This window comes from Lampetra planeri, chromosome 15, assembly GCF_965212315.1.
Source record: "Lampetra planeri chromosome 15, kcLamPlan1.2.h2, whole genome shotgun sequence".
Classification (NCBI taxonomy): Eukaryota; Metazoa; Chordata; class Hyperoartia; order Petromyzontiformes; family Petromyzontidae; genus Lampetra; species Lampetra planeri.
The window spans coordinates 8,480,522-8,507,641 of record NC_136121.1 but is presented as its reverse complement, the minus strand read 5'-3'; the positions used below and the strand labels follow the sequence as shown (position 1 = coordinate 8,507,641).

Genomic DNA, 27,120 nt, shown 5'->3' with positions numbered 1-27,120 from the left:
CTCCCCCGGTGGCGATGTTTACACACCGCGACCAGGCACTTCATTGTTTAGGCTGAGTCGACCTAGGGGAAAGGCCCAGGAGCGCTCTAACCGCTGCTTCTACACCACCGCTCCACCCGTTATGTTGACTTGCATCCCATTGGGATATTTGCACAGTGTGTTGGTGTCAGGTGCTTTTTTCTGGAAAATTTCTTTACAGTTTTTTCCTGGATTTTTCTGTTTGCGCAAAGCAACTTTAAGATGTTTTCCTGTTCTTGTTTTTTTGCGGTTGCACCCGATTCAAGAGCCGAATGGCTCACAGGTCTCTACCAAATAAATGAAACTGAAACGTTGGGGCAGTGGCAGGAAATGTCCCCCTTGTGAGTGAATGGGGAGGCGGTGTGGGGTTGGTATTGCCACGTGTTGAATCAACGTGGAGGGGTGGAGGGGTAGAGTGGAGGGGAGGGTTGGAGTGGAGGGGGGCGATGACGTTGTTACAGCGCAAAGGTTAAAGTTGACGCGTTTTAAAATTGCGCAAGAGCTTTATTAAATAAATACAATTAAATACAAACATTCATTCGTAACGAAACGTTGTGGGGGGATGTCACAGAATCGCTGTAAAGTTGCCACGATGTTTTTATTTCGCGAGCGAATGTTGTCTTTTATTTTTCGCCGCCTCGGCCCTAATCTCGACACCGATGAGAAACGGCCACGTTAAACGATTGTAAAAGATAGGCAGCCCCCTTTGCGCATTCAAAGACTGTAGAAGTAGCGAAGTTACGTTTTCACAGGCGGCATTAGGACGTGAAATATTTCGGTAAATTGTATATCGGACGTAAAATGCCCAGAAAGAAACGCGCCGGTGTCGGTAGCGCACAGGCGAAGGGTCCGAAAACCCCCTACGGCCTACACGCTCCTGCCGGGGAGGAAGCATGGGAGGGCGGCCCAGGAACTAGCACCACGCGGGGTCAGGTGGTGGATTCCATGGTGTCCATGTTCCCGAACCTGGACCCCCAGGTCGTCTACATCGTGCTGGTGGAGTGCGACTTCAGCGGTGTGCATGTTACTTTAATCTGACTCGGCGCGATTGTTTTGTAGACTGTGGTGTGCTGTTATTGAGATTATTGTGGTTAAGATGGTTGTAACAGTTTGCACTGTTAGAGGCATATTATTGGGTCGTTCATATTAATTCCTGGAGTCACGAAAGCTTTAAGTAAATGTTAGAGGCATGTTTTGTTTTCCTCCCCCACGCACCTCGCGTAAGCATGGTTGGCTACGTAATGTGCGAAATACGTTCAACATAGATACATACATACATGTTTTCAGTTAGTTATGTGAGGTTAATGTGGTGTCATCTTTTATATTGTTGACATCGTTATAATCATAATTGTCACCATCTTCATCACCATCGTCGGTTTATCGTTACTGTTGTCACATCATCATCAAAATAATCTCCGTCATGGTCTTCATCATCCTTATCGTGATCGCTGTTATTCAGTAACCGATGCATATTTTTTTGCTGCTATACATTTCCACGCGGTAAGCCACTTTGTTGAGTTATGATTTGTGGCCAGGTCGCTTCTGAAAATTACGTAACACCTCAGTGGGCTTTTACCTGGTAATAATTTTTTTATTTGTATATTTTTAAAGTGATTTGATTACATTTTCTATACTTTGCACCCCTATCGTGTTTTGTATTGTAAGTTGTAACGTTATGACCGGTCCCTATTGGACATCTGTAGAAAAAAAGAGCTTTATAGTTCATCGGATTCCTCCAGTATAAATACGTATTCTGATTCTGAACGTGATCCCGTTCGTTATCAACATTCCGTCCTGGCGTCAACATCTTCGTTATCGTTATCAACGTCGTCAATATCTTCATCACTGTCGTCAAGCTCTTCATCGTCGCTGTTATTATCACATCATCATCGTTATCACATCATCATCATCGTTACATCATCATCATCGTCATTGACGCCATAACCTTAAATAATCGTCATCATGATCACTTGTCCTCATTAATTGTATTAATTTTTTCACTGTAATTGTTACCGTCATCCTCATCACGATTACTGTCATCATAAAGCATCTATCACAACGGTCACCATCGTAACCGTCATCCTTTTCGTCTTCATTGTTACCGTCACTACGTCATCGTCAGTCATAAATATTTGCTGGCATCATCCTCTTGACTGGCACAATCAACATCATTGTCAATATGCTAATCATTACTGTCATCACAACCACTGTAAGTATTATCATCACCAATGATTATACGACCATATCACAGTTTTCATTATTTTCACCATATCAGCGACGTCATCATAATAATATAATGTACAGCCTTTTGTCAGGCCACTGCTCAAGTTAGGTCTCCCCATGCTGTGTTAGTCAGAGGTTGTATGACTAAACTTCACCACGCTGGTCAGTGCGGGTTGGTGAAGGGCGGGGGGGGGGTACAAGAGTTGGTTTCGCAATAATTTGTCACTGGTGTTACCCATAGCTGAGAATCCAACCCAGTCAAGTGGGCTTACAATGTGCGAACCACTGCCCCACCCTATCATCTTCACCAAACAAACATAACCTGTGGGAAGGTGAAAGTATTGAAAGATGTGTATGGTACTTTAAATAACAGCAATGCAGTCTTTATGCAGAGACTACATTTTACTTCAATGTCATGAATACCTGCCACGTGTAACCGACTTAAAATATGGTTCGATGTTATATTTTACATGGCTTTTGTACTTCGTAAACTTTCGTTGAATTTCCATACAACCTTTGAATAATCCACATTGACTCATTTATGGTGCAAATTAGGGCATTTCGGTGCAAAGGTGCTGTGAAGAACGTGAGGTCGTTTATTAGATTGCTATCATTGAATTACGCTACTTTATTGAATGCTGACGTATGTTACACGTGGATTGTCTTGGACTGTTCATAACCTGCACAGCTGACACATTTCTCGCCATCTCCCTCCCCCTGGTCTGTTTAGCTGACGTGGCAATGGACTCCCTGCTGGAGCTCAGCGGGGCTGTTGGGCCACGACAGCAGCTGAGAGCAGAAGGTTTGAATGCCATTGCTCACGAGCTGATGAGCGGTGGCAGTAATTGGATTGGTGACTATGAGCAACCAAGGTCAGCTACAAACACCGGTGATATCGTTTACACTTCAAGCTCAACGAAAGGACCTGCAGATGAATTGAATTACGTTTATCCAGCGGACAGTGTTGGCACTGTGTCATCTGGTGAGCAGAGCAGTGCAAATTTCAGTATTGTGCCTTCTTCAATAGATGACAGGTCTGCTTTGAATCTGTTGCCATCAGAGGCTGTGAGTTCAGTTTTGGAAGTATCCTTTCCCTCCAGTATTTTACAGGAAAGTGTTATTGGAACCACTGGTTCAGATCGGCGTCATCAAAGCAACATGAGTTCTGGAAATTGTGGGCCAGTAAGCAGCAATCTGGAGGATAGTGGTGTGCCGTTCCTTCAGCAGCCTGCTGAAAATTGCAATGTTTCTTTTTCTGATAATTACGGAAGTATAGTTTGCAGTACAAAAGAAAATATGCGTGCAGACAGAGATGAAAGTGTTGTGGATGAAGCAGAGTTAGAACTGCAAATGGCCATCAATGAAATGGAAGAAATTCAGCACAATGAAGGTTCTGCGATTTTACAAGAACCCCAGTCAAATGTTGAGGGCTTAGCTGATTCTGTAAAAGATGGAGTGACACCTGCTGATTGTGGCGCAAGACAAGAAAATGCAAAAGATGTTGATACTTCATCATCTTCTCATGGTTGGAGTGCATCGGAGATACCTGATGCGGCCTTCAGGCCCACATCTGATTCTTTAAGAGAAAGTGGACAAACGGTCAAAGTCGATGGGTCCATTGAGTCTCAGTGGCAACAAAATGAGAATATTTCCACTGGACAGTGGACACCAATCAAGGTCTGGCCTCCCTCATACAGCAGAGAGGAGACCCATCCACTGAGCCAGCATGAACAACCTATGACGTGGCTGTCTGGCGGTGGCTGGCAAGGCTGGGGTGGCCAACCTCTGATATCAAACTTAGGACCGATACCTACCACAGATAACAGCTGGAATCGCCAGTTGTATGGTTACACAGAGCCCGGTGGCAATGTGTCCAGTATGAATCCGATGGCAGTGCCGTTCGTTTTTCGTCCAAATGCTCCAGTGCAGAAACATACACATCCATTGCCGAAGCAGCCTTGGCCAATGCAGGCCCTGCCTGTGCCTAGACAGCCATTTCCGCTGAGCAAGATGAGATCCAGGTCTAAAGAGGGGAAGGTCCTCTTTGTGCTTCGTGGCTTGCCAGGATCTGGGAAATCAACCTTGGCCAGGTAAGCTTACAGCCACATAATTGTGTATAAGATGCTTCTGAGAGGAATGTTTTACAAAAATATTTCAATACAGTGCAGTACTTTATTTAAATTTACACTGTTGTTAATGTCTAGTGTTAAAATAGACTTCGCTCTTTGGTTTCGATAAATCATACTGGATCCAGGTAAAAAATTGCAGTGAACATGAACTTTTGTGTTTTTATACATTTTTGTTCATTTCTTACATTGTTTGGATGCAAAGGTGGCTTTCTTAAATATACTGTACTTTTGTTTCAACAAAAAAAATGTGCACGTGTCAGTGGCTGAGTAACAAATAATCAAGAGGCTCCAAACTATAACATTGCAGTGCTATAAATAAACGTGCAATGAGGCAATGACACTTGTGTTCCAGGCATGCACATTCCATTGCTGGTAATGGATTGAATTTGTGTAATGTTGCCGCCTGCCCACAGTCACGCTGATAAATGTGTACATTTAATCCCATTGCGTATGATCACGACGCATTTATGTTACTAAGGCTTTTTGCCATGTGGCCTGAGACCAATGTGTATTTCATGAATCAAAAGTACACGTTTTTGTTTTCTACCTGACATTTCCCCCCCTCATGTAGGATCTGCCTTTCTGATCCTTTTTCTATTTTCATTCCTCACATCTACTCCAGAGTCATTTTGGTCACCACACTAAGCCACCTATTTCTAGGCCTGCCACTCATTCACAATGGTTGTGCTGCCATGGGCACCACATTTCTTATGATAGTTTTCCTCTCTATGACATCTCCCGCCCAGATCGACACCACTCTTGCCTTCCTACTTGTCTCCTATTATCAGATCTGCACTATATTTAGATAATTTATTAACCCCATTACCAAACCTGAGAAACCTAACGTCCATCTAATTGCCTATTAACTATCCCGAGAACAATAATTGGAACAGGTGACAAAGCATTTGCCGTTGTAGCACCAATATTTTGGAACAACCTTGTTTCCTCCCGTAACATTGTGAATCTTCCTTTAAGAATATCCTGAAGCAAAAGATTGGTGCTGGATACAGCCATATTTGCAAATGTGATTTGTAAGTTTGGTCCTTACCCATGTGTGGTGTCTTCAAAAATTACTCGCACCGCCATGTTGTAACAAGTCACCTGCTTACACTTTATTAACCTATTCTTGCACCAGTTGTAGGCACTCCTATAACTATCTATACCAGCGGTCCCCAACCTTTCTGGCACCAGGGACCGGTTTCGTGGAAGACAATTTTTTCACGGACCGGGGGGGGGGAGTCCATCATTGGGTCTTTCCCCCTTTTCAAAGAAGCTCTCCAGCGACGTTTGTTTTTTACTCTTTTTCGCTAGGGTTAGCAGCTTATGGGCTTACCAAAACTGTGACTGAGACAAGTGCGCAGTGCGGGAAAGAGTCGCGGACGGAAGTGGTAAATAATAAAATAATGGGGCGGGCCACTCGCGGACTCGCCGCTCACCTCCTGCTGTGCGGCCCGGTTCCTAACAGGCCGCGGATCGGTACTGGTCCGCGGCCCGGGAGTTAGGGACCCCTAATCTATACGGTAACTTCTCCCCACTCTTATCTACCTTTCGCCTCGCTTATTCTGCACTCAGCAGCGCTCCTGTCAGCGACTCCGCACACAGTGTCTTCGCACACAGCGTCTTCGCACACAGCGTCTCCGCACATAGCGTCTCCGCACACAGCGTCTCCGCACACAGCGTCTCCGCACATAGCGTCTCCGCACACAGCGTCTCCGCACACAGCAACTTCGCACACAGCAACTCTACACCTCCACCTCTGCCCTCACCTACGCTCCCTCAGACCCGCTCACCCGTCTGTCCCGGGCGGGGGGATCAGCCATCACCCGCCCGGCGACGGCGTTAGGGTTGAGGTTGCGTTGACGGCTGGAGCGGTAGCGGCGCGATGTCTTCTTAGTTGTTCCCTGGCAACAACTCCCCGCTCTGCTCACGGCACACGCCCTTATATTCCTCTGCTAATTATCGGAGACTTCCCGTGCTTCTCTTTAAGATCTCGCCAGGCTGGCGCCTGTCGGCCCATCATTCAACCCTTATCTCCCGTCTCCTGGCAACACCTCCGGTCTCAGCGTGCACAACCGGTCGACCCCGTTTGCACCTGCTTCGCCCCTTAACAACTGGCGGTTTGCCCGTGCAAACCTCACGCGCACCTGTTTGTCCTCAGTTGCCCTCGGTTAACTGTGCACACCGCGTATTTCACTACACTACGCATGTATCCATAGTCCATTTTCAATGTGCAATTTTATTGAGGGATTGTGTTGTGTTAGTGGGGTCTTGGACTGTTTTGTTGTTGTTTTGTTGCCTTTCCCCAGCTTGCATTTAGTGTTGGAAAATCGGCATGTATGTATACATGTCATTTTTACTTGTATGTTGTATGAATATATATTTTTTCGTGACTTGCTTAATTTTTCTCTTTTTCACTCTATTCGGCTTTTTTGCATTGTTTGTTGTAACTTACTGACCTGCCCCTGCTCGACATCTGTGAAAAAGGCTTCATAACTGATTGGATTTCTAGAGTCTAAATAAAGATTCTGATTCTAATTATTTCTGACCGCAATCCAGCCTTATGGCTATATAGGTTTTAAATAATCTCCATTACCCTATTTTCCGATTTGGAATTTGGAATTGCTGGGCGGTGGTGGCGCACACCTGTAATCCAGGCTGTGGAGGCGAAGGTTTGTGAATCGCACAAATGTTGTGATACTCCCTTCCCCCTCGGCGTTGAAGTGACATACCCTGGCTCAACAGGAGAATGCGCTACAGCAAAAATCTGGACACCACCTTTTACGTATGCATAGGATAGAGTATTTCAGCCTCAAATGTATGGGTTTTCTCTTCGTGCTCCGGTTTCTCCCCACGTATAAACACTCATTAATTGGCGGATAACACCTTATTACATAGAGGACCAAAGCGCTTGGGCAATTATTGGCACCGGCTCACTGCGTGGCCACCTTCCTGCTTGTCCGTGGTTCCTCGCGCTTCGTGAGTCATTATTTTTCTTCGAGAGTGAGCGAAATTATTATGCTCCGCTATAGTCAACATTGTCAACGTAATACTGGTAGGAACCTCCTGGTTACACCAGCCCACAGGGGGTTATTGTGTCCGTCCGTCGTGCATCCAAAAATGGGAGGCGTGGGGCTGGGTGGAGAGGGGAGGGTGGAGAGGGGCTGGGTGGGGAGGGTGGGGAGGAGCTGGGTGGGGAGGGGAGGGGCTGGGTGGGGCTGGGTGGGGGTGGCTGGTCACCCCGTGGTGCCCTTATAAAACTCAACATTTAACCTACTCACGCCGGTTTGTGCCCGCCCTCACAGCCGGCCATATTTGCGGAATACACCACGCCGCCATTGACCCTGGCCATTGACCGAGCAACCCAACGTTCCTACCAGCTCTCTCCGTAGGAATGTGTTTTGTCAACGGAATTCAAAATCTCAATAACTTTTTAGTGCTCGGAGCAGCAATGATGGATGACTAAAGTTGACTGCAGCGTCTCACCTCTAAAATGATTGATCTGAATTTTGCAGAAATATTAAGGAGCAAGGTCCAAATGGGGTTATCCTGAGCACAGACGACTATTTCGTTAAAAACGGGACTTACTGCTACGACCCCTCGGTACTCGGCGAGGCGCATGAATGGAACCACAAAAGAGGTACCTGATTGATACGTTTGGTTTTTGTACCTTGAGTAAGAGGGCCTTGCATGTATATGGCCAGATGGCAGCGAGAGGTGATCTTGGCTCAGAGGTGGCATGTGCTGTTTTCGATTTCAGGAGCTGTTAGTTCGAGCCCTGACCCTGTGTTCCACAGTTCTATAACAAGCACATAAATCACTATGTGTATGGTTTATACTCATGTAAGTGACTGTCAAAAAATGCTTTGAGAATGGGACATTTCACAGTGTGTGCACTAACATAAAAATATATTTAAGTTTACGCAGTAGTAATAATAATACGATAGTACAAAATGGAGGCGCACAAATTAGCTTTTTTAATGTCAAATGTATAATGATTTTTTTTGTCCTTTAAAATGTATTTTTAATTATGTTGAAATGTTTAATGTGGCTTTTTTTGCATTGTATTGTTTACACACAAAAAATGGTTTTGCACTACTTGTTTAATACCAAGTGTCCCTTGAATAGCAGACTTTGGGTCTCGATTTGCTGTTATCTGGTCGTAAAATGTGTATATCTCTTACATCGTAACCTTTAGCATTATTGCTTGTTTAAGGTCAGTGCAACAGAATGGAGGAAAAAAAACCTGTAATACAAATGTCTGTTTTTCTAATGTTAAACATATAATTATCATAAAAGGTCACCGAATTACATATGGATGAGGGTGCAACAAAAAAAAAGCTTCCCTACCACTGATTTAGTGCGAGCATGTTCGTGCGTAACATGCAATGGTTGGGATGCATTTGCATAGTTTTTTGTGTGCGTGAAGCCAGGGACGCGATGGATGCAGGAATGTCACCCATCATTATTGACAATACCAACACGCACAGCTGGGAGATGAGACCCTACGTTGCCATGGTAACTCACCTCAAACACAGATGCTCAGCAATTCGCCTCATACACAGAAGCTGCCTGTAAAATGAAAAAGTGCAGGAGCGTATTATTAATATCATGCCGCGTGCTTCCTCATTAATGACCAGGTGTAGTCGAATAGCTGCACACACACATGTACAAAAACATAGATCCCCCCGTATAGCCTCAACAGACTGTTGGGGCAAGTGCTGTTAGCGAGCACCTATGAAGGCCAACATGGTACACAAGGGGGTAGGTGGCCAGCACCACGCCCGACCGCCTTTGTCTCCCCAGTGGCGATGTTTACACACTACACCAGGTACTCATTTGAGGCTGTGTCGACCTTGGGCAGGCCCAGAAGCGATTCAGATAATTGTCACTGGCGTTGGCTGCGAGTGGGAATCGAACTCGGGTCGCCGGGTTTGTAGTGCAGTGGGCTAACCGTTCCACGATTGCTCCCCATATTTACAGTATACGTGTACATATACACACCGTGTAATTGATACATCAAGACTTGTACGTTTCGAATAGTACTCTTGTTATATTTATATTAGAATGTCCATAGCTGTAGAATAAAAAAACAACCTTTTGTGGATTATGTGAACCAATCGTTGAAAAAAGCCGTTATTTATGTTTATCATTACAATCACAGACAAAAGAACCACACGCTGTGATATAGCATGACCCAGGCGTGTGTCATTTTCATATGTTTTTCGGCATTTGAAACGGCAGCTTTTGTTGAGTTTGAGTGATTTTTGAGTGCCATCAACTGACTTGCAAAGCATAAAAAGGTTATTCCTAGAAAGGCCACATTCATGAAATAACATGTAGACAAGTGAAGTGGCTGTGGGCGGGGGTAGTTTTTTTACCTTGGAATACATAAAGCATCAAGGGCTGCAGGGTTAATGCAGTATGTTACGTGTGATGCCGTTGTTCAAAGGCACTGCAAAGGAAATACAAGATTGTTTTCAAAGAGCCCGAAACGCCATGGAAGTTTAAGACCAGAGAACTGGAGAAGTAAGTGCTATAAAATATGAAAACATTTTTTTCAGATTTTCTTTTGATAATTGAAACCTAAAATTAATCACCATTCCATTGAACATCCTTCACTTCGGATGCGTTTTTAAATTGATTTTTTCTTGTAAATACCAAAGTGGATATTGGTTCTTGTCCGCAGGCGAAATGTACATGGAATTTCTCGGGAGAAGATAGTACGCATGCTAAACAATTACGAGCGTCACATGACTGTGGAGAGAATAATGGGCTCCTTCAAAGCTCCACGTGACCATTGGGTGGGGTAAGTGAAAGTTGCTCGCTAGCACTTTTTGATAGCACTTGTGAAACAGAAGAAAATGAGTCGACTGTTTTACCCCAATGAGGTGCACCACTGCTTACGTAACCCAATCAATTACAGAAGTATTCTTAATTGCATTCTCAATACTGCGTGCATTTTCCTTGGATTGTGATTCGGTGTAATTTTTCAAATTTAACGTGATCAATTAAATTCAAAAGTTGTGTTAGTGTGTAGTTTAAAAGTCTGTTATGGATGTGGCTTGATGTGATTAATAGGTCATCCTGTAAATTGCATTTAGGTTAAAATGTTCAGTCCGTGATTTAATTTCATGTTGCAGACAAGAAGACGTCAAGGGAAAATCTAAACAGATGCTTGCCCAGACTGAAAGAGCTGCCTTGCAGCAGGCTGTTAATCATGAAAACGGCTCACTGCCGTGTGCAGGGCGACCATCCAATGGTTTTAAACAGCATTCTCTTGGCAATACATCTTCTGAAGGGGCTGCAGTGACGGTGAATAAAAATATCGAAGATAACAGTGATGCACGTTCAACAGAAAATATTATTCTTCCAGACGTATTGCCACTTGAAAGTAGGGCGGTTGCTGAGGGGTTACCAAAAACGTTGGCTTCTGATTGCCAAGCTGAAGTCATTGAACCCGACAAATGTTTTGCATGGAGCAAAACGGCTGATAGTGGAATGAATGCTGTAGATAATCAAGTCACAGATAATCCAATTGCATTGAGCATGACGATGAAAAAAAGAACTCGAACGAGGCGCCTAAAGAGTCCAGCCAAACAGATCCCCCAACAAACTTCTGATCTTTCGAGAAATGAATTTGATCCAATAGATGACTGGCCCTCGGATACTCCCACTGCCCCCCTCGGCCAGAGAGTAAGAAGGCAACGGCATGACTCCACGCCAAATACAGAGGAAGTTGAGAGTCAGGCCGCTCCTGATTTAACAATTTGTCATCTCCCTGGGTGTGAAACTGCAGCTTCTGCAAGCGGTGAAGTAAATGAAAGCCTTGATGCAGGAAATGCACAAGTGATGAGCATTGAGAAGCTGCAGGAAGATTTTGAGCCCAGCGCTACCCAGAAGCAACCAGAGACTGATGCTTGCATGCCCGCTGACATTGTCAGCACTGGGCCTGGAGAAGGAGCCGACATGGCGGAAGAAGATGTGTTTTCCGTTAAACAGCCGCACGATCACACAGGAGCGGACTTCGAAAAAAACAAGGAAGCCGTGCGTGGGCAGCCTGGGGGCATTGTCAGTGCATCATGCACAGATAAGGTTACTGCTGCCGTTGAAGGTCGGATTACAGGACGTTCAGATAACGTACCTCATGTTCTGAAAGTGGCCAGTTCATCGCTCGTTGCTGAAAATCCCTTCTTGGCCCAGGTAATGGAAACTGTCCGCTTGAAGCAGAACGAACAGCTGGCAGTTTCCATTGATGCAATGGAAGGTTCTCATGATCCGAAAGGTGCAGCTGCCGTGACCTCCATGCCTAGGTCTGCCAAAACAGTTGAGTTAGTTGCACATTTCTCACAAGCGTTGAGCTTGCAGAATGATGATAACACTGTGGTCGATAGCCGCGATAAGTCTGCGCGTCCTTTGGATCGAAAACATCAGTCCACTCACACAGCACCAGAGGACTTTGCGTTGATATGGAAGGTGACTAAAAACAAATTGGATAGTGTTGATCCATTTGTCGTCGTATGCGGGAATCCAGATCGATTTACTATCCGTAATGAAGCTGTTGCAACTGCTGATGAAGCGGGCCCCAATATTCCATATAAATTAAAACTTGACAAAGGTATATTAACAGACGACATGGAGAATCCTGAACCGGAGAGAGACGCAGAATATTTGGTAACACATTTCAGATCAGTCAGCAGAGAGGTTTTGGTGGACATTTATGAAAAATGTAACAGGAATTTAAACTGGACAGTGAATGTTTTAATCGAATCGGGTGTTGAAATGTCTGAAGAAATCTCAGAAAAAGAAACTGACACTGAAGTGTCATCATTCATTGATGAAGACGTGTTGCAGCGGATAGAAACCATGGAGTGTTCAACCAAACAAAATACCCAAGTATTGAACCGTGTATTGCAAAGTGATTCATCAATGCAACCAGACGTGCTTTGTCACACTTCTCGTGCTCAGCCTGTCGGAAAACAAACTGAAACTGGCCCCAGCAACACAAGCATCGGCACTGGAAGCAAAGAAGATGAAAGTGGAATTGATTTCTGCCCAAAAAAATACGTTGTTGAGGATACGTTGGTTGATTGGTGGAAAAACACCCCACCGAGGCCTGTCGGTGAAGTAAACACAGCAGTCTTGTCTGATTTTGGACGTCAAAAAATGGGTGAAGAAATTGATGGTACAACAGGCACTGGTGGCCAACACATCGATAATGTCAAACCTAAAGGAAATGTTGTACCCGGAGAGAGCAGGAATGAGGTTTCCTTAGGTCACGAAACTAAAGGTGCCGATTGCGAACGTACGTTGGTGAACAATGATGTGAACCGCGTGGAAGGTGAAACGGACAATCCTGCAGAGCGAGAAGAACGTGACTGCTGCGAATACAGTGCTGCAATTCAAGATGACTCAATGCTGGACAGAAAGATTATTACTTCCATAGATGACAAGCTAAGATCTTCAGACAACAGGGTGCGCGCCAGTGAGACCGTGACCACTTGGGAGCAGCTCGCCGCTTGGACGGCAATGGCCCCGGGCAACGCATCAAACGCCTCGTTGGCGGCACCAGTCCTGGAAGCGGCTGGTACCTCGGAGACGCCGCCTGCACAGCCGGCGATCACGAGGGGCATCGAAATAGAAGCGGGCGCAGTGCCGCGAGCACTTTCTCGCGGGGCCACGGAGGGCAGCGCCGTTGGTCAAGTGCGGGAAGTGGAAGGCGATGATTTATTCGACAAGGGCTCGGGGGTGGGGAGGACTGCACAGCCTTTGGCGGGAGATGGAGCCAATTCCCTTCCCCACCTGTCCACCCTGGAGTTCTCTCTCCCCCACGAGCTGGCTATACAGCTCATAGAGCTCTTTGGCTCCATTGGCCTGGATGAGTGTAAGTCGCCGAGGGTTACATTAAACACTCACGAGTCTTTTTTTGTATGTTGATCTGATGATTGATTTACAACCCATTGTTTGGATGCAGACCCTTCCCACGTGAGGAGGGTGGGGGGTTATTTTACCATACTTCACCAACGCTGATCAGTGTGTGAATTGGTGCAGGGGCCACAGGAGCCGGTTTGGATATCCCCACTGATGTTGGCCTTGACTGAGAATCGGATGCAGAACTCAGTTCGCCGGGTTCATACCGTTTGAAAATACTTATATTGCAGCACTTACAGCAAAACATGAGCTATAAACGGATTGAGCTGTAAACAAAAATATTAGCTTTACACTGATTACACGTCAATCTGTGTAGCAATGAGAGGTGCTTAACAAAAAGCCATTGCCACACTTAAATATGATCAGAGGAGCTTTCCGGTACGTTTTGTTTCAGCATAGCTGACTATTTACAAAGTATGTAGGAAGATGGTGACTGGGATGATTTATGTAATGTATATATGGTACTGATTATGGTAAATAGTAGAGCCTGTATCTTATAACCTCTTGTGATGTGTGATATAAGATGGTGGGGACATTCAGCCCCTCAGCCATCAGTAGTCATCATATTTTGTGTCTTCACACATGTGGTAACAATGCGAGTGAAAATGTGTCTACGCAAAACACTTGCTCTGCCTTGTCAAGCCATGGATTAAAGCCAGGATATTAAATGAAACATAATTCGATTGCCAGGGTGTTTTGTCAACTGCAAACGTTTCCCAAAAGAATTTTGCTGAATTTAAAAAAAAAGAGTTAAATATTAATTTTCTTGTCCGCATCCCTGCAGCTACTGGTGATTTTTCCTGTGGGGGTATGTTATCTATACTTGCTTACACATAACCAAATATTGCGTTTATGGCCGCTTCTTCCCTTCGCTGCACCTTCGTTTATGTTTGCATGTGGATGCTATTCTTTAGTCGGCTGGTGATGCATCTTATATTCATGCTTCCAGCCTCTTGTGTTGAGATCTGCACTTGTGCGACGCGTCGTAGTTTCTTGTTTACATTTTAGTCGGGTATTTGAAAGCCTGGCTTCGGAAACAACTGCAGTCTTGCGGCATGAACCTGGCTGGCATGTCCTCCCCCCACCCCTCCCCCCCCGTGCTAACAGCGTGGCGGCAAACATTTTAATCGGTGTAGCGCCGGCGAGAGGGCAAACCGAACTCTCGATCGTGGCCGGGATGGTTAGAAACTACAGCTTGACATGTTTCCACAGCATTCGGGATGTAGAGCGCGCCTTTCCTATGCCGAGTCAATTAATTTGTAGTGGGCCAGGTCTAATGGGCCCCTTCGGGTGGAAGTGACCACTCCTATACATTCTTAATGCTCTCACTTACGTTTGGAAAAGCGGTCATATTGATGGCACTCCAGCTGGGAGAGTGTCAAAACTCCATTTGTGGCGGTGGTAATTAAAGTCAAATCAGAGCAGGCAATTGATAAGTGATAATGGCTCTTGAGATTGCTTATGAAAAGGTTTTGTGACATCGTGCCTATAAAATTACTGCAGTAAATTATAAAGGCCACTGCTGTCCTCTTAGTCACCCCCTTGTTGCCACACTGCCTGTGCTAAAATATCACTGGTGTCATTTGAGTTTCGGTGCTGAGGAACTGAGCAGTGCAGTAATGTTGAGGGAGCTGCAGATCCCACCAATCTTCTATAAAGCAGTTCTGTATTACCTTCATTTGTTTTGGTCTTAATCACAATGTGTGATTAAGATTAGTCTTGACTAGTATGGCATTTAAGAATTGGCACCTATCTCCCTTCTACTGGTCATCCCAGGCCAAAGTTCCTCCGCAAATACAACTATCGCTTAAACACGGTCAAGCTGAAGGCTGCCAAGCAGCAAAGTTCACGCAGTGCGTGGCCTGTGATTCAAGCGCATGCTGCTATCCAGTTTTGTTTGCTGTGAACATTGCTGACTCCTTGCTTGCAGTTTCACTGGCCCCCGAGGACCTGGCGGTGCGAATCGATATGAAAATGGCGCAGATGATTCACCAGCATTGGAAGGATTCCGTCATGGTGTGTGTCTCCCCGCAGACCAGACCTCTTGCCACAAAGCACTTCCCATCGGTCGCTCACTCACTCGCCGTATTGAATTTTCTCTTTGCTCAAACACCTTTGTACGGTATCGAGTTTGGAAAAACATGTATGTATGTTGAACTTCTTTCACACTGTAAGTAACCAACCATGCTAATCAGTTGGAGGGAGAAAGACAACAAACTTAACACAAAAATTAGTTCTAAATTAGTTTTCAATTTAGATTTTAAAGTGCATAGCTCCAGTGGCTTGTTAATATCGGAAGGAACAGCGTTCCAGATGGCCGCTGAAGCGCATCTTAAAGCGCGCGATGCAGTAACTGTCTTTGTTCAACAGTTAGAATAGTTAGAACACAACTGTTGAACACAACTTAATATAGCCTCTTGTGACCTGCGGAATGCAATATCAGATTTTGTAGTATATAAGCAGACAGAAGGCATTTGTATACAGTGCTATATTTTTTATCGTCATTATTTACTGATTGGATCACACGATTTGACTTGTATTATCTCTTCCAAGTCCTCGCTGTGTATGCAGTTATGCATCGGTAATGTTTATCCCAGATTGTTTTAAATACATTTGAAGTGAGCATCTGCTTTAAGTTAGGTTGGATGACAGCGTTGTTAAACGGCAATTTATTTCACCCACGTCTAAATACCGCGTCATCCTGAGCTCCGTTTCGGGTTTGTGTGTACTTGTGCAATTGCAGGAATGTACCATAGTTTATTGGCCAGTATATAAGTATGGGGAAATAAAATATGGAGGAATCGGATATCTTAAAAAATTTCATACCATTACTTATTTATGTCTCATACTTTAAATGCTGTCGCGTTTGTGTAGGCCCGTCAGAAGGAAGAGGCCTTGTCTTACCAGCTTTTGCAAGAAGGTAATGGTTTAAAATATATTAAAGAGTACAAATATATCACGCACAACACCCTACTTGTATTAACAACAGTGCAATATTAATTTAGAAGCATGACCTATTGTAGCATACCCTTGGGGATCATTATGATAGTGAATGGTATATTAGTTAGAATGTTGATGTTTTTCAATGTTATTAGAAAACATGACCAATATAATGTAATACATTCTAAAACCTATCTCTTGGCCCTTGTGGTTTCTAAAGAGTACATTGTGAAGAGCGAGTCAGTGCTACAACTTTATTCACGTGATACATTTGTAGAGGAGAGAAATAGGCGGTGCGCACGGTTAAGCGGGTGCAACGGAGTGCAAACAGGTGTGTGCGTTGCGACATGAGGTTTGCACCGACAAACCGACAGTAGTTAAGGGGAGTTGCGGGTGGAACTGAGGTCGAACAGATGTGCATGTTGTTGCAACATGAGGTTTGCACAGACGAACCGCCAGTAATTAAGGGGAGAAGCGGGGGCAACCGAGGTCGAGCAGGTGGGTACGCTGTGACCGGAGGTTGGCGCGAGATGGGGGGTGATGATAAGGGATTAATGGGACAACTGGCGCCGGCCTAGCGGCAACTCAAGTAGAAGCACGTGAGGACTCGGAATGAGCAGGGGGAGCGAGGGGAGTTGTTGCCGGGAACCAAGAGTGAAGACATCTCGCCGCTCCAGCCGTCAACGGGACCTCAACCCTCACACCGTCGCCGGGCGGGTGTTGGCTGAACCCCCCGCCCGGACAGACGGGTGAGCGGGTCTGAGGGAGCGTAGGTGAGGGCAGCGGTGGAGATGCAAAGTTACTGTGTGCGAAGTCGCTGAGTGCGGAGCTGCTGTGCGCAGAGTGGCTGAGTGCGGAGCTGCTGTGTGCAGAGTTGCTGAGTGCGAAGACGCTTGTGTGCGGAGTCGCTGTGTGCGGAGACGCTCTGTGCAGAGTCGCTGAGTGCAGAGCTGCTGTGTGCAGGATAAGTGAGGTGCAGAATAGATAAGAGCGGGGAGAAGTCAAGTATATGTGACCGTACAGATAGATATAGAAGTGCCTACAACTGGCGCAAGAACAAGTGAATACAGTGTAAGCAGGTGACTTGTTACAACGTGTCGGTGTGAGTAATTTTTGAAGACACTACACATTTAACAAATACAGGTAGTCCTTCTACTTACGATGGAGATGCGTTACGACGACCCCATCGTAAGTCAAAAATATCGTAAGTCGAAGATGGACTAGCCTACCCAGGAATCTTAAAGAATGGTGATAAATTAGCAAAACAGAGCAAGTTACAGTACTGTACTGTATAAACTATTTACTGTATGTATTTATTAATTACAATACTGTATTGCACTCGGTAAAATGTAAAGTAAAAAAACAAAGTAAATTCTTAGCCTACCTATATGAACTGCAATTTAATAGAAAGTTTTTTCAGGAAACAATGTTATCTGTTCTAAAAACTTTTAAGATGCATTGAACATATCGTATTGTGGTAACCCTAAAATGAAATCGCTAAAGCTACGTGTCATACATGCATTGGATGTATCATAATATATCATATTGTACTGTACTCACCAAGATTCGTACCTCGTATGCTGCTGCGTTTGCCTGCCGCGCGAAATTTAAAATATTGTACAATTTTGTCGTATCGCTATCGCCATCGTAAGATCAAAATATTGTAACTCGGGGACTATCTGTGTACGTAATTTTTGAAGCGTCGCTGCGTAAGAGGATCCCACTGGAATGTTGTAAATGCGATTAAAATGCCATTTTCATTTTAATGACCACAACCAAAATATATTGAATTTGCTTCAGCTTCCGAAAATTTGCCAGGTAATTTCAATTTCATTTTCTATCATAAAAAACTGACATTGGTTTATTCATGGAATCAATTGGTAGTTAACGGTATAGGCAGTCACTCTTCCCTGCCTACATCTTATACTCTCATCTTAATCTACTCCCCTTCACGAACTCTCCCCTCCAGCAATCGAGGCTGTCTTTCGAAGCCCCCAAGTCAACCTTTGTTCAGTGGTAGGTCACTTGCTTTCCTCTGCTGCCCCCATTGTCTGGAGCTCCTTTCTCCCAGCCATCCATGCTGTCGACTCTGCCACTTTTCAAGGCCAGGATCACAACCTTCATTTTAACCCTTGCTATAAAATAAATATGCCCACTGTTTTTGTTCAGCATCTTGAGGATGCAGTCACAATTAGACACGATATAAATCCTGATTGTACTCTATAATATGATTTAATTCATCTGCCATTTGGCCCTTTTCAAATTGGATGTTTCCGAGTAGAATGTATTCAAACAAGAAAATGTGGCCCAGAATTCAATTTCGACAAGTCTTCAAAGCCATTGGATACTCCAATATTACTGGCTGGAACAACCACCCATGAACAGGGGCCGATTTATTCTTCACCCAACTGCCGTTATTACATTACATTTCCTGTCACTGCCCTGCTCCAGATGCGAGGTTGTCCCACCTTATGATGTCCGAGGACGACCAAGCAGCAGACAGGCCTTCGTTCTCGCAAAACCGGGGCCCCCCCAGACCCGGTAGTGCCTCTAATGCCACGTTGGGCCGCCGACAGCAGTGGACGTCCATGCCGGTGTCTCTGCTTCTGGGCCCCAGCGTCGACGAGGATTTGTGGGATTCTCCATATGCGCCCAGCTACAGGCAGAGTCAGGGGCAGCCCTCATCGCTGCTGGACATCATGTCAGAGGAGCTGGCCTCCCAGCTGAGCAGGGAAGAGGTAAGCGCAGTCAGTCGCACCCCCATGAGATTCCCGCTGCAGTATTTCTGCCGCTTTGCGAAGTAATTTTAGTACGTGTTCCTATTTTAAGGGTTGTGACCTGCGTCAAAGGAGGGGAGTTAAGTTAGCTCATTTTCTGGCAATGTGTTTTTGCATTCAACCATCATCAGCCGGGATCTGTCCACTGCTGGATGAAGGCCTTCCCAAGCCATTGCCATCTCTCACGGTCATGCGATGCAACAATCAATCGAGCATCTATACAGGAGATGATTTAATTTGGCTGGTATTCGATCGTTATTCACGACCACCGCTCAATATCTACTTTTGCAATATGTTCTGCTCGAGGCTCCTTTCCTTAACCCTTGCATTAGTTTTATATAATAATGACCTTCACCCGCACTGACCATTGTGGTGAAGTATGCTCAAGTAACCCTTCCTACACGGTGTGGGGAGGCCCTCATCGAGTAGTGGATTGACCAAGGGGCTGTACGTGTAATAATATAGTTTATATATGTAAGGTGCATTTTATCCGTAGATCCACCATAAAATATACATTTTTAACAAGTTATATTTTTGTATGACGATGTAAGTTCCCATTTATTTGCTAGATTACCACATTACATAATGCGTTGCCCATACATATTACGTTAAAGTAATGGAAAGTTTTACCTTAAGATAATCATATTTATGACTAGGTGTCTGTTTACAGTTCTTGTCCATGGTTTTTTTTTGGAAGCTCACCGTAATAAATAATTCATTGCCTCTACATTTATTTGGCTCAGGGAGGAGGAAAAACAACGAGGACAAGAAAAGACGTGTCGGCTAAGTTGAAAGAACAGAAGTTGTTTGAGCTTTTCCCGGGCATCGATCGTCAGTTTCTTATGGACGTCTACAGAGATCACGAGTGAGTGCCCGCTTCTTCTTCTTCGGTCTGCTTTAAAAAAAATATAAGAATTCTGTGCTAATGCTATCCATGGGGGGAATTATCAGTGATGTGTTAGGAATCAATTTTCCCAGAAAAGCTTAAAATTGCTGCCAACGCTCTATTCGTGTTTGTCCTCTTTAGGATGTAGGGCCGGTGCTGATTTCAAGGGCCCCCTTGGCCTTGTCCTTACCTACTTTCCGCTTCTCATCTCACTCTACTCTCTTCCACACACTCTCCACTCCAGCCACCCCCAGTCAACCCATCGGCTCAGTGGGAGGTCACTAATTCTCTCCTGCCTGCCTAATGTGGAACTTGTTTGCCCTCGGCCATCTGTGCCATTGACTTCCTGCCCCTGTTCGAATCCAGGCTGATCACCTTCCAATCTTCCTCTCACTATGATTGACCATGTAATTTTCTCTTATTAGTTAAATAAACACCCCCCCCCCTTTTACCAGATGCTCAAGGTCTGTACGGCGTGCTGAGATGCTATTCTATTTAGATGCTATATTATCCAAATTGTATTGCATTTCAGAATGTTTGTAAATATATTTTTAATTTTTTATTGCTGTACGAAATGAATACACTTTCATTTATTTCAGTGTTATTATTCGCCGATTCAGTGTTGGCAGTGGTGCACAAGTGACAAAAACTCAACACATGCCTTGAAAGGAAATATGTATATCATAAGTGACGTTTCGGGGAATGGCCCTTCTTGAATGTGTAATTGATTAATGTGTTGAGTTTTTACTCTTGTACAGAAACTAATAACAATAATGAGATTCTGTATCTTTAATTGCGAAGGCCTTACTGAGTCTCAAGACACTTTTTCAGCTGGGTCTTGCTCTTGCATTTTTGGCCAAATTACATTATTATTAGTGTTTAGATTCTGATATGAAACAGGAGCACCTCAAGAAAGCCCACGTATACAGGAGTATAACGCTTGAAGTTCCACACAGACCCTCTTGCTGCACTGTCATATCCTGTCCACCACACAGCCCAGTGGGTTTTGTCGTTTCACAAATCTTCGTGATCCACTAACCCTCACGTCGAAAGTGCAAGATTACAGGTGTATACTACCAAGCTGGACTCGCTTGAGATTCACTTTAGAGCTGAGCTTACACATCTTTTATTTTACACCGGTTGGGAAATCCATTGCATGGGAACATCACAATCGGCTGATTGCGTTCTCACTTTCACAGTTACTCCCTGGATAGCACACAGCAGTTCCTGAGCTCCGTTCTGGCCACTGGCACCAGCCCAGCCCGCACGGTGGTGGCCTCCGACGTGTATAGCGAGAACGAGCGGCAGGAACTGCGGACGGCGCTACGGCTAAGCCTGCAGGAGCACGCGCTACACGGTACCGGCGGCGCCGGTATTCCTGCCACCTCTTCACCCTCGCAGTCCGTCGCAGGGCCCCGAGGGCAAGACAGCGATGACGCCGCCTTCCAGGACACGGAAGCGCCGGACTACGCCGACTTCCGCGCAGAAGCCTTCGCGCACCACCAGCGGCGGAGAGAGTGCTTCCAGCGGGCGGCCGAGGCATGCCACCGGGGAATGCGCGATGTCGCCATGCACTACGCGCGCCAGGTGCGTTCGCTTGGCCCGGGAATTGCGGCTGCGCTGAGCCTGGTGCGGGAATTTCCAGCTTCGGCGTAACTCTCCACATGACCGAAAATAAACCTCGGGTACTGTCGTTGTTGAGAGTGGGTGGTCATGTGCGTGGCTTTGTTCTCCACGCATTATCTGCCTTGTGTTGATTGATCTGAAACGTGCAAATCTATTACAGTTACATGAATGAGGTTTTTTTTTCCTTCCAGAAATAGGTCTTCGCTTTGTGACTGAAGCTGCTGAAATTGACATTCAGTACACTGAAGTAGTACTATGTTTTCCTATTAGTTTAACTCGTATACATATAAAGAAGTGTCAATAAAGCAATAATAAGTATCAATATATTCATCATCAGATGAGATCTATTCACTTAGAAATGAAGACCTCTGCAAGTGAAACTAACCAATTTACTAAATGTTTACATGGAAATTAAGTATCTCAAACCACTGCAGAAGAAATGTGGGAATGTGGAAACACCAGGGGGGAGACCGAGAGGCAGGTATAGAAAGAGGTGATTTGAAATGGTAAACCAAGATATGAAGGGATGTGGCATGGGTATGGAGGTGGCAGCAACTGGAATAACTGGACTAAGAGGACCAAATTTTCCCCCACAATAAGGAAAATGTCATGCTGAAGAGAAGATAGCCCAGATAACGTGAGATGTAAAGCCTCGACAGATTACGTTTATCACTTACCGAGTCTTCCAGGCGGCATTAGCATCGAGAGAGAATCCCGTCCGTGGTTGAACGTGTGCCACCCCAGGGCCACCTGCACGGTGAGAAGATGAAGGAGTCGAACGCGCTTGCGGCACACGCCATCCTGCAGCAGCGGAACGTGGCGCTGCTCCCGCACAGCATCCTTGACCTGCATGGACTTCACGTGGGCGAGGCCACGGCCGCCCTGGCCGACGTCCTCGAGCAGCGACAGAGAGGTGCGCGCGTGCCCGCGTGCTTCCACGTGCCTGTCACGCATGCCCCACCGTATTTGCGGTGCAGCGGTTGTGAATATAAGTGGGTCATTGTTCTTGGAAGTTTTCAAAGCTGTTACTTTATCATGTGCACCAACAGGGGCTTGCGCACAAACACGTCCACGTCTACTTACACCTCGTGCTCTCTTTTAGCCCCCCCCCCTCCCAATACGTTCCATTCATTGGCTACCACATTCTGATAAGCTCCCCCCCATCCCCCTTAACTTGTATTTAAAAACTTGCATCTTGGAATCCCTGCCTCACTTGATACAGCAAATCTGGCTGTGACGGTCCCACCTGATGACAGAGACTTGTGTTGCCTCCGAAACGTCGTAATTTGTATTATTTTATTTTTATTAATTTTAATTTCATTTTTTTACCTACGTGACTTTACCGAAAAAACTAAGAGTATGAATCCTTGCAGTCACGAAAGCTTCAAATCTAGAACTGTTATGTGTTGCCGGAAGACGGTACAGAACGACTGGTTTTCTGATGTGGTTGTTTGGTCGTTTGTTTACTATTTGCATGCATAAGTGGCTACAGAAACAAGTGGGTGTATTGTACATAAATATGCTCAATGTGGGTGTACGATAAACTGCAGCTATAGCTGCGGGTCTTTCTATGGTCATCCATCATTCTCAGTTCAGAGCTAATGCATTCCATTTCTCCATGACCATCATCATGGACCCATTCAAATTATACTGACCATGTCATTCATATCGCATTACTTTTTGCTTCATGAATGCGAACCACTTGTTTTTTTTTTACTCTTCAACTCTGCCACCGCATGTACTTTTCCTGAAATGTGCAATTTGCATTTGTTATTATTACCAAACTGGAACTTACCATTAGGACATAGCCTGGGATGTTTGGACCGTAGACTGATCATTTGATCTTTTTGCAGGCTATTGTATAAAAAATGTACGTCATCCAGAAAAGACTTGTCAAGTTGCATAACTTGCAGGAATGTTGTGCCAAATCTTAATTTAGGGTTCTAAACATTATTATGATCGCCACACTCAAACACTGTTGCAGCAGTCAAATTATCGTTGATTTTTGTTGCAATTAAACTGACTGTCATTTCAGAATTGCCATGAGTATTCAATTCTGCAAAGCCAATTATGAGCACAAAACGTACTTTCATGACCAAATGCATTATTAAGGTATCACAGGTCATTTAAATGTTTTATCAAAGCAAAATGGTGTCCTGTGCAAAACTGAGGTCTATCGCAACATTGACCCACTGATGTTTATAAACAGTGCAGCCACATGGAATAATTGAGATACAAATTGATTCACTATTGGAATTGTGCGCTGCAGTAGGATTCATGCCAGACATGCGAATTCTGCGAGTGGCTGCTGTTGAACACAAGGTCAGGTTTGTTGACATTGGTTAACGTTTATTTTATTATTTGTCGCCCTGACCCATGCACGCACGTGGCAGAGTGCCAGGCCCAGGGAAAGTCAAGCGTTCTGTCAGTCATCACGGGCCAAGGGAACAACAGCCGGGGAGGAGTGTCCCGGCTCAAGCCAGCCGTGCTCGACTACTTGCGGAAAAACAAGTACAGGTGGGACGCGTCCCCCTCGTCCGTCGATTTTTTTTGGCCACAATGCGAAGAAGGCCTGTCGCGGACCTTTTTATTCCTGCGTGAAATAACGACGCCCGTGATTAAATCGCCGAGAATGCTCCCGATCTCATCAGATCTGGAAAGCGCGGCAGGTTTGAGGTTGAGCCTAGATAGTGCATCCGTCAGTGACCACCGTTGCTGCCAGGTTTTTGTTGGTTGCGGCTGCCGTGCTAATGGGGGGTGGTCATCAGAGCGCAAGGAAGCAAAATCCATTATTGCACTGTACTTTAACGTTCCCATATCTATGCTCAACTTCTCCTACCCGCACCGGTCCAGGAACCCTCATGACCAATAATGATGGTTGTGGGGTGCAGACTCCATTCAGTCCTGGATCGACAAAGGGTTGTGGGTAAAACTATTGAAGCCCATAAGCTGGTAGCCACATTGTCCTCTCCAATGTGGCATAGAGCTACGGAACCACGTGTTTGTGCGCACCACAGCTCCAAACGAGCATTTCCCCAAGCTTCATTGCTTGGTAGCCCTCCCATGGTGCAGCTTTTCATGATTACAAGTCATTGGGTGTGTGCAATGTGTGACGAGTTAATTTAAATTGCATATCAGTGGAATATATTGGTAAAATGGGGAAAGGCTTGCCTGTGAGGGTTGCTAGGCCTGGAACTTTTTTGAACACTTGTATACTAAATCCCCTTATTATTTATCCACTACAGTCTTTTGTTTGATCTCAGACCTTGAGCTGAACTTAACCACTCGCTATTCGGAACGTCAACTACCGTACTTACCAAATCAACGAATGGTCAGCGGTGGTATAGGATCCTGTGTGTCAAAGGTCGTTTTGGCACTTGCTTGAAAAGAGGGAGAGAAAGCGACAATTGAAGTGCTGTCATGAGTTATGGTTTGATCGCACGGCTGTGCTATTGAAGCTTAAAGCAGAGCTCTGTACCAGCAGAGGCAGGTGGTTGCAATACGCTGACTGGACCCTTTGAAGTGCTTGCGTAATACAGTCAACGGTAAAGCATTTTAGTTTGCTTCACAAGCCGCCACGTTCATATATTTTGCTGTTGACCGGGACCCCCAAGGGGATGACTTGGCTGCCAGTGGAAGACTTGTACAGCAAGTAGTTTTTTTGACCTGTGTGCAGATGTTGAATGTTTCTCCTCTCGTATCAGTGAATTCTCTTTGGGCATCCTGGTCACCTTCGGACACTTTATATGCAAAGCCACACGTTGTGAAAAGAAAGACCCTTCTGAAAAAATACTCGGGAGGCGTTTTGGCAACAAATGAAGAAGTTATTATACTTGGGGAGACCTTGATATGAAAGTCGATTGAGCATGGTTGATAATGACGATGATGGCACATGCCTATTCACTATTATAAATGGTTGACTTCATTGGCACTCAATGTTTAAGCTGGGGTCATGGATGTTAAAATTGAAAATGATAGTGGAACATTTCCTTTGTTATTTTTAGTTAATGTTGCACCTGAAACGTTTGAGCTGTTTACCAGTGAAAAATAATTGCAGGCATGTAATAAATGATTAAAATTGACTTATGCTCGTGTGATACATGAATAGAAGTGTTTAACGATACATAATTTATAAACGCATGCAAATCGCATGCTAAGAGTCCTTTATGATAAGGATAGCAAGACAAAACATGGTGGCACGATACAAACGAGACAATCTATATGGGACAAAGCAAAGAGAACGCATTCATTTGAAGGTAGAATACATTCTTGATTTGAATGCAGTGAATCAAAGTGGTGATATGGTGCGGGCTTGTGGTGAATCGTTCCATGCGTAATAAAGTATCCAGTGTTGAATTGTTGCCAGCGTGACCTCTCTCTCTTGGCAGGTTTTCAGAGCCTCATGCGGGACTGGTCAAGGTTCATTTGCCACGCGCGCGAGAGGTTTGATGGCATGTAGCGCGACGCTCTTTGAGCACACTGGCATCATTGGTATTCACTTTGCTGGTGTTATTTCATAATAGTTTTTTGTCCTGCAAAGAAAAAATATTGAAAGAAAAAAGAAGCTTGTAATGAACTACTACGTCAACCATACACCAAGCTCATAAATCAGGCTATTCAAATTTAATAACAATTTGTGTAATGGTTTCTTAATTTATATCCGGAAGACATTACTTTTAAATCTACCCAATAACGATGACTCATGAACTAATGTACTTGTAACGCAAATGTTTTTTTTAAAAGCTATTTTCATGCTTTTTTGGTAAAGGGAAAGTTGGTATAAATTTTTTAAATCTATTTTTATACTTTTTGTAATGTGTATATAATTATGACTGCAGGGGCTAAGGTTATTTCAGGACAGTATTACGGAACAGTTATGTAAGTGATAATGTAAAATAAATGGTATTAATTTACATTAAACACATTCTTAAATGCATAGTATATATTTTAAAAAATCTGGATAAGATGTTCATACGAGGTATTTTTTCTAGAGATGTTTTAAATCTGTAGAGTATACTGAAGCCATTTTAAGATAATTGTTGCACTAAATAGTTTTTCAAATTTGCATACAAACTATTGAACAACGTCTAACATTTTATAATTAGTGTTTCTTGTAAAAAAAAAAATTTGTCTGGTCATTAGTACACAACATGGCATGTAGGTAGACCACAATTAAATAACAGTGTTCTCAATTTACAAATACAAGTCTTACTGATCTCTCCCCGTAGTTTTGAGTGATATCCCCTTGCAAGTGTGTGGGGGGGGGGGTTATCCTGGCAGCCCCAAAGCCTTGCCTGAGCTACAACAGTTCAAGAATTAGTCCAACAACCCAAAGCAGTGTCTTGGGAATCTGTTTATTTTAGCAAGTACGAAGAAAAATTGTTTACGAGTGTTTAAAAACATAAGCCTGCTTTTCATTAAAATGTATGTGGTTAATGAGCATTGTACCTTTGCACGCGATTTTTTTACTGTATTCTGGGGCAATGCCACTGATACATGTTTGCACAAGTGGCCTTTACCTGACTCAGTGAAATGAAAATAACTAAATTTGTACATTTTGTTCTGCGTGTTTTCTTACATTATACCGTGCAAG

At 44.5% G+C, this 27,120-nt stretch overlaps 1 protein-coding gene across 5 annotated transcripts; it reads left to right on the top strand.

Annotated features, from left to right (window-relative positions):
• The first annotated feature begins 457 nt into the window (after positions 1 to 457).
• Positions 458 to 27,080, top strand: LOC144722680 (NEDD4-binding protein 2-like). Of its 5 annotated transcripts, XM_078600984.1 has the most exons (16): positions 458 to 1,033; positions 2,972 to 4,331; positions 7,883 to 8,007; positions 8,797 to 8,885; positions 9,820 to 9,896; positions 10,057 to 10,176; positions 10,511 to 13,251; positions 14,083 to 14,106; positions 15,229 to 15,314; positions 16,173 to 16,218; positions 18,690 to 18,976; positions 19,759 to 19,880; positions 21,101 to 21,488; positions 22,272 to 22,440; positions 23,921 to 24,044; positions 25,916 to 27,080. In XM_078600984.1, exons 1-16 carry the CDS (start codon positions 820 to 822, stop codon positions 25,974 to 25,976), a joined length of 6,033 nt encoding a protein of 2,010 aa, XP_078457110.1. In that variant the 5' UTR covers positions 458 to 819; the 3' UTR covers positions 25,977 to 27,080. The 5 variants fall into 5 exon arrangements, with proteins under 5 accessions (XP_078457110.1, XP_078457108.1, XP_078457109.1 ...); XM_078600982.1 differs by having other exon boundaries at positions 23,921 to 27,080; XM_078600983.1 differs by lacking the exon at positions 14,083 to 14,106 and having other exon boundaries at positions 23,921 to 27,080.
• The last annotated feature ends 40 nt before the right edge of the window (positions 27,081 to 27,120 follow it).

Coding starts and splice junctions, on each gene's coding strand:
- LOC144722680 (XM_078600982.1), top strand. CDS start 820: ATGCCCAGAAAGAAACGCGCCGGTGTCGGTAGCGCACAGGCGAAGGGT. Junction 9,897..10,056: donor AAGACCAGAGAACTGGAGAA/GTAAGTGCTATA, acceptor TCTTGTCCGCAG/GCGAAATGTACATGGAATTT. Junction 16,219..18,689: donor TTACCAGCTTTTGCAAGAAG/GTAATGGTTTAA, acceptor GCCCTGCTCCAG/ATGCGAGGTTGTCCCACCTT.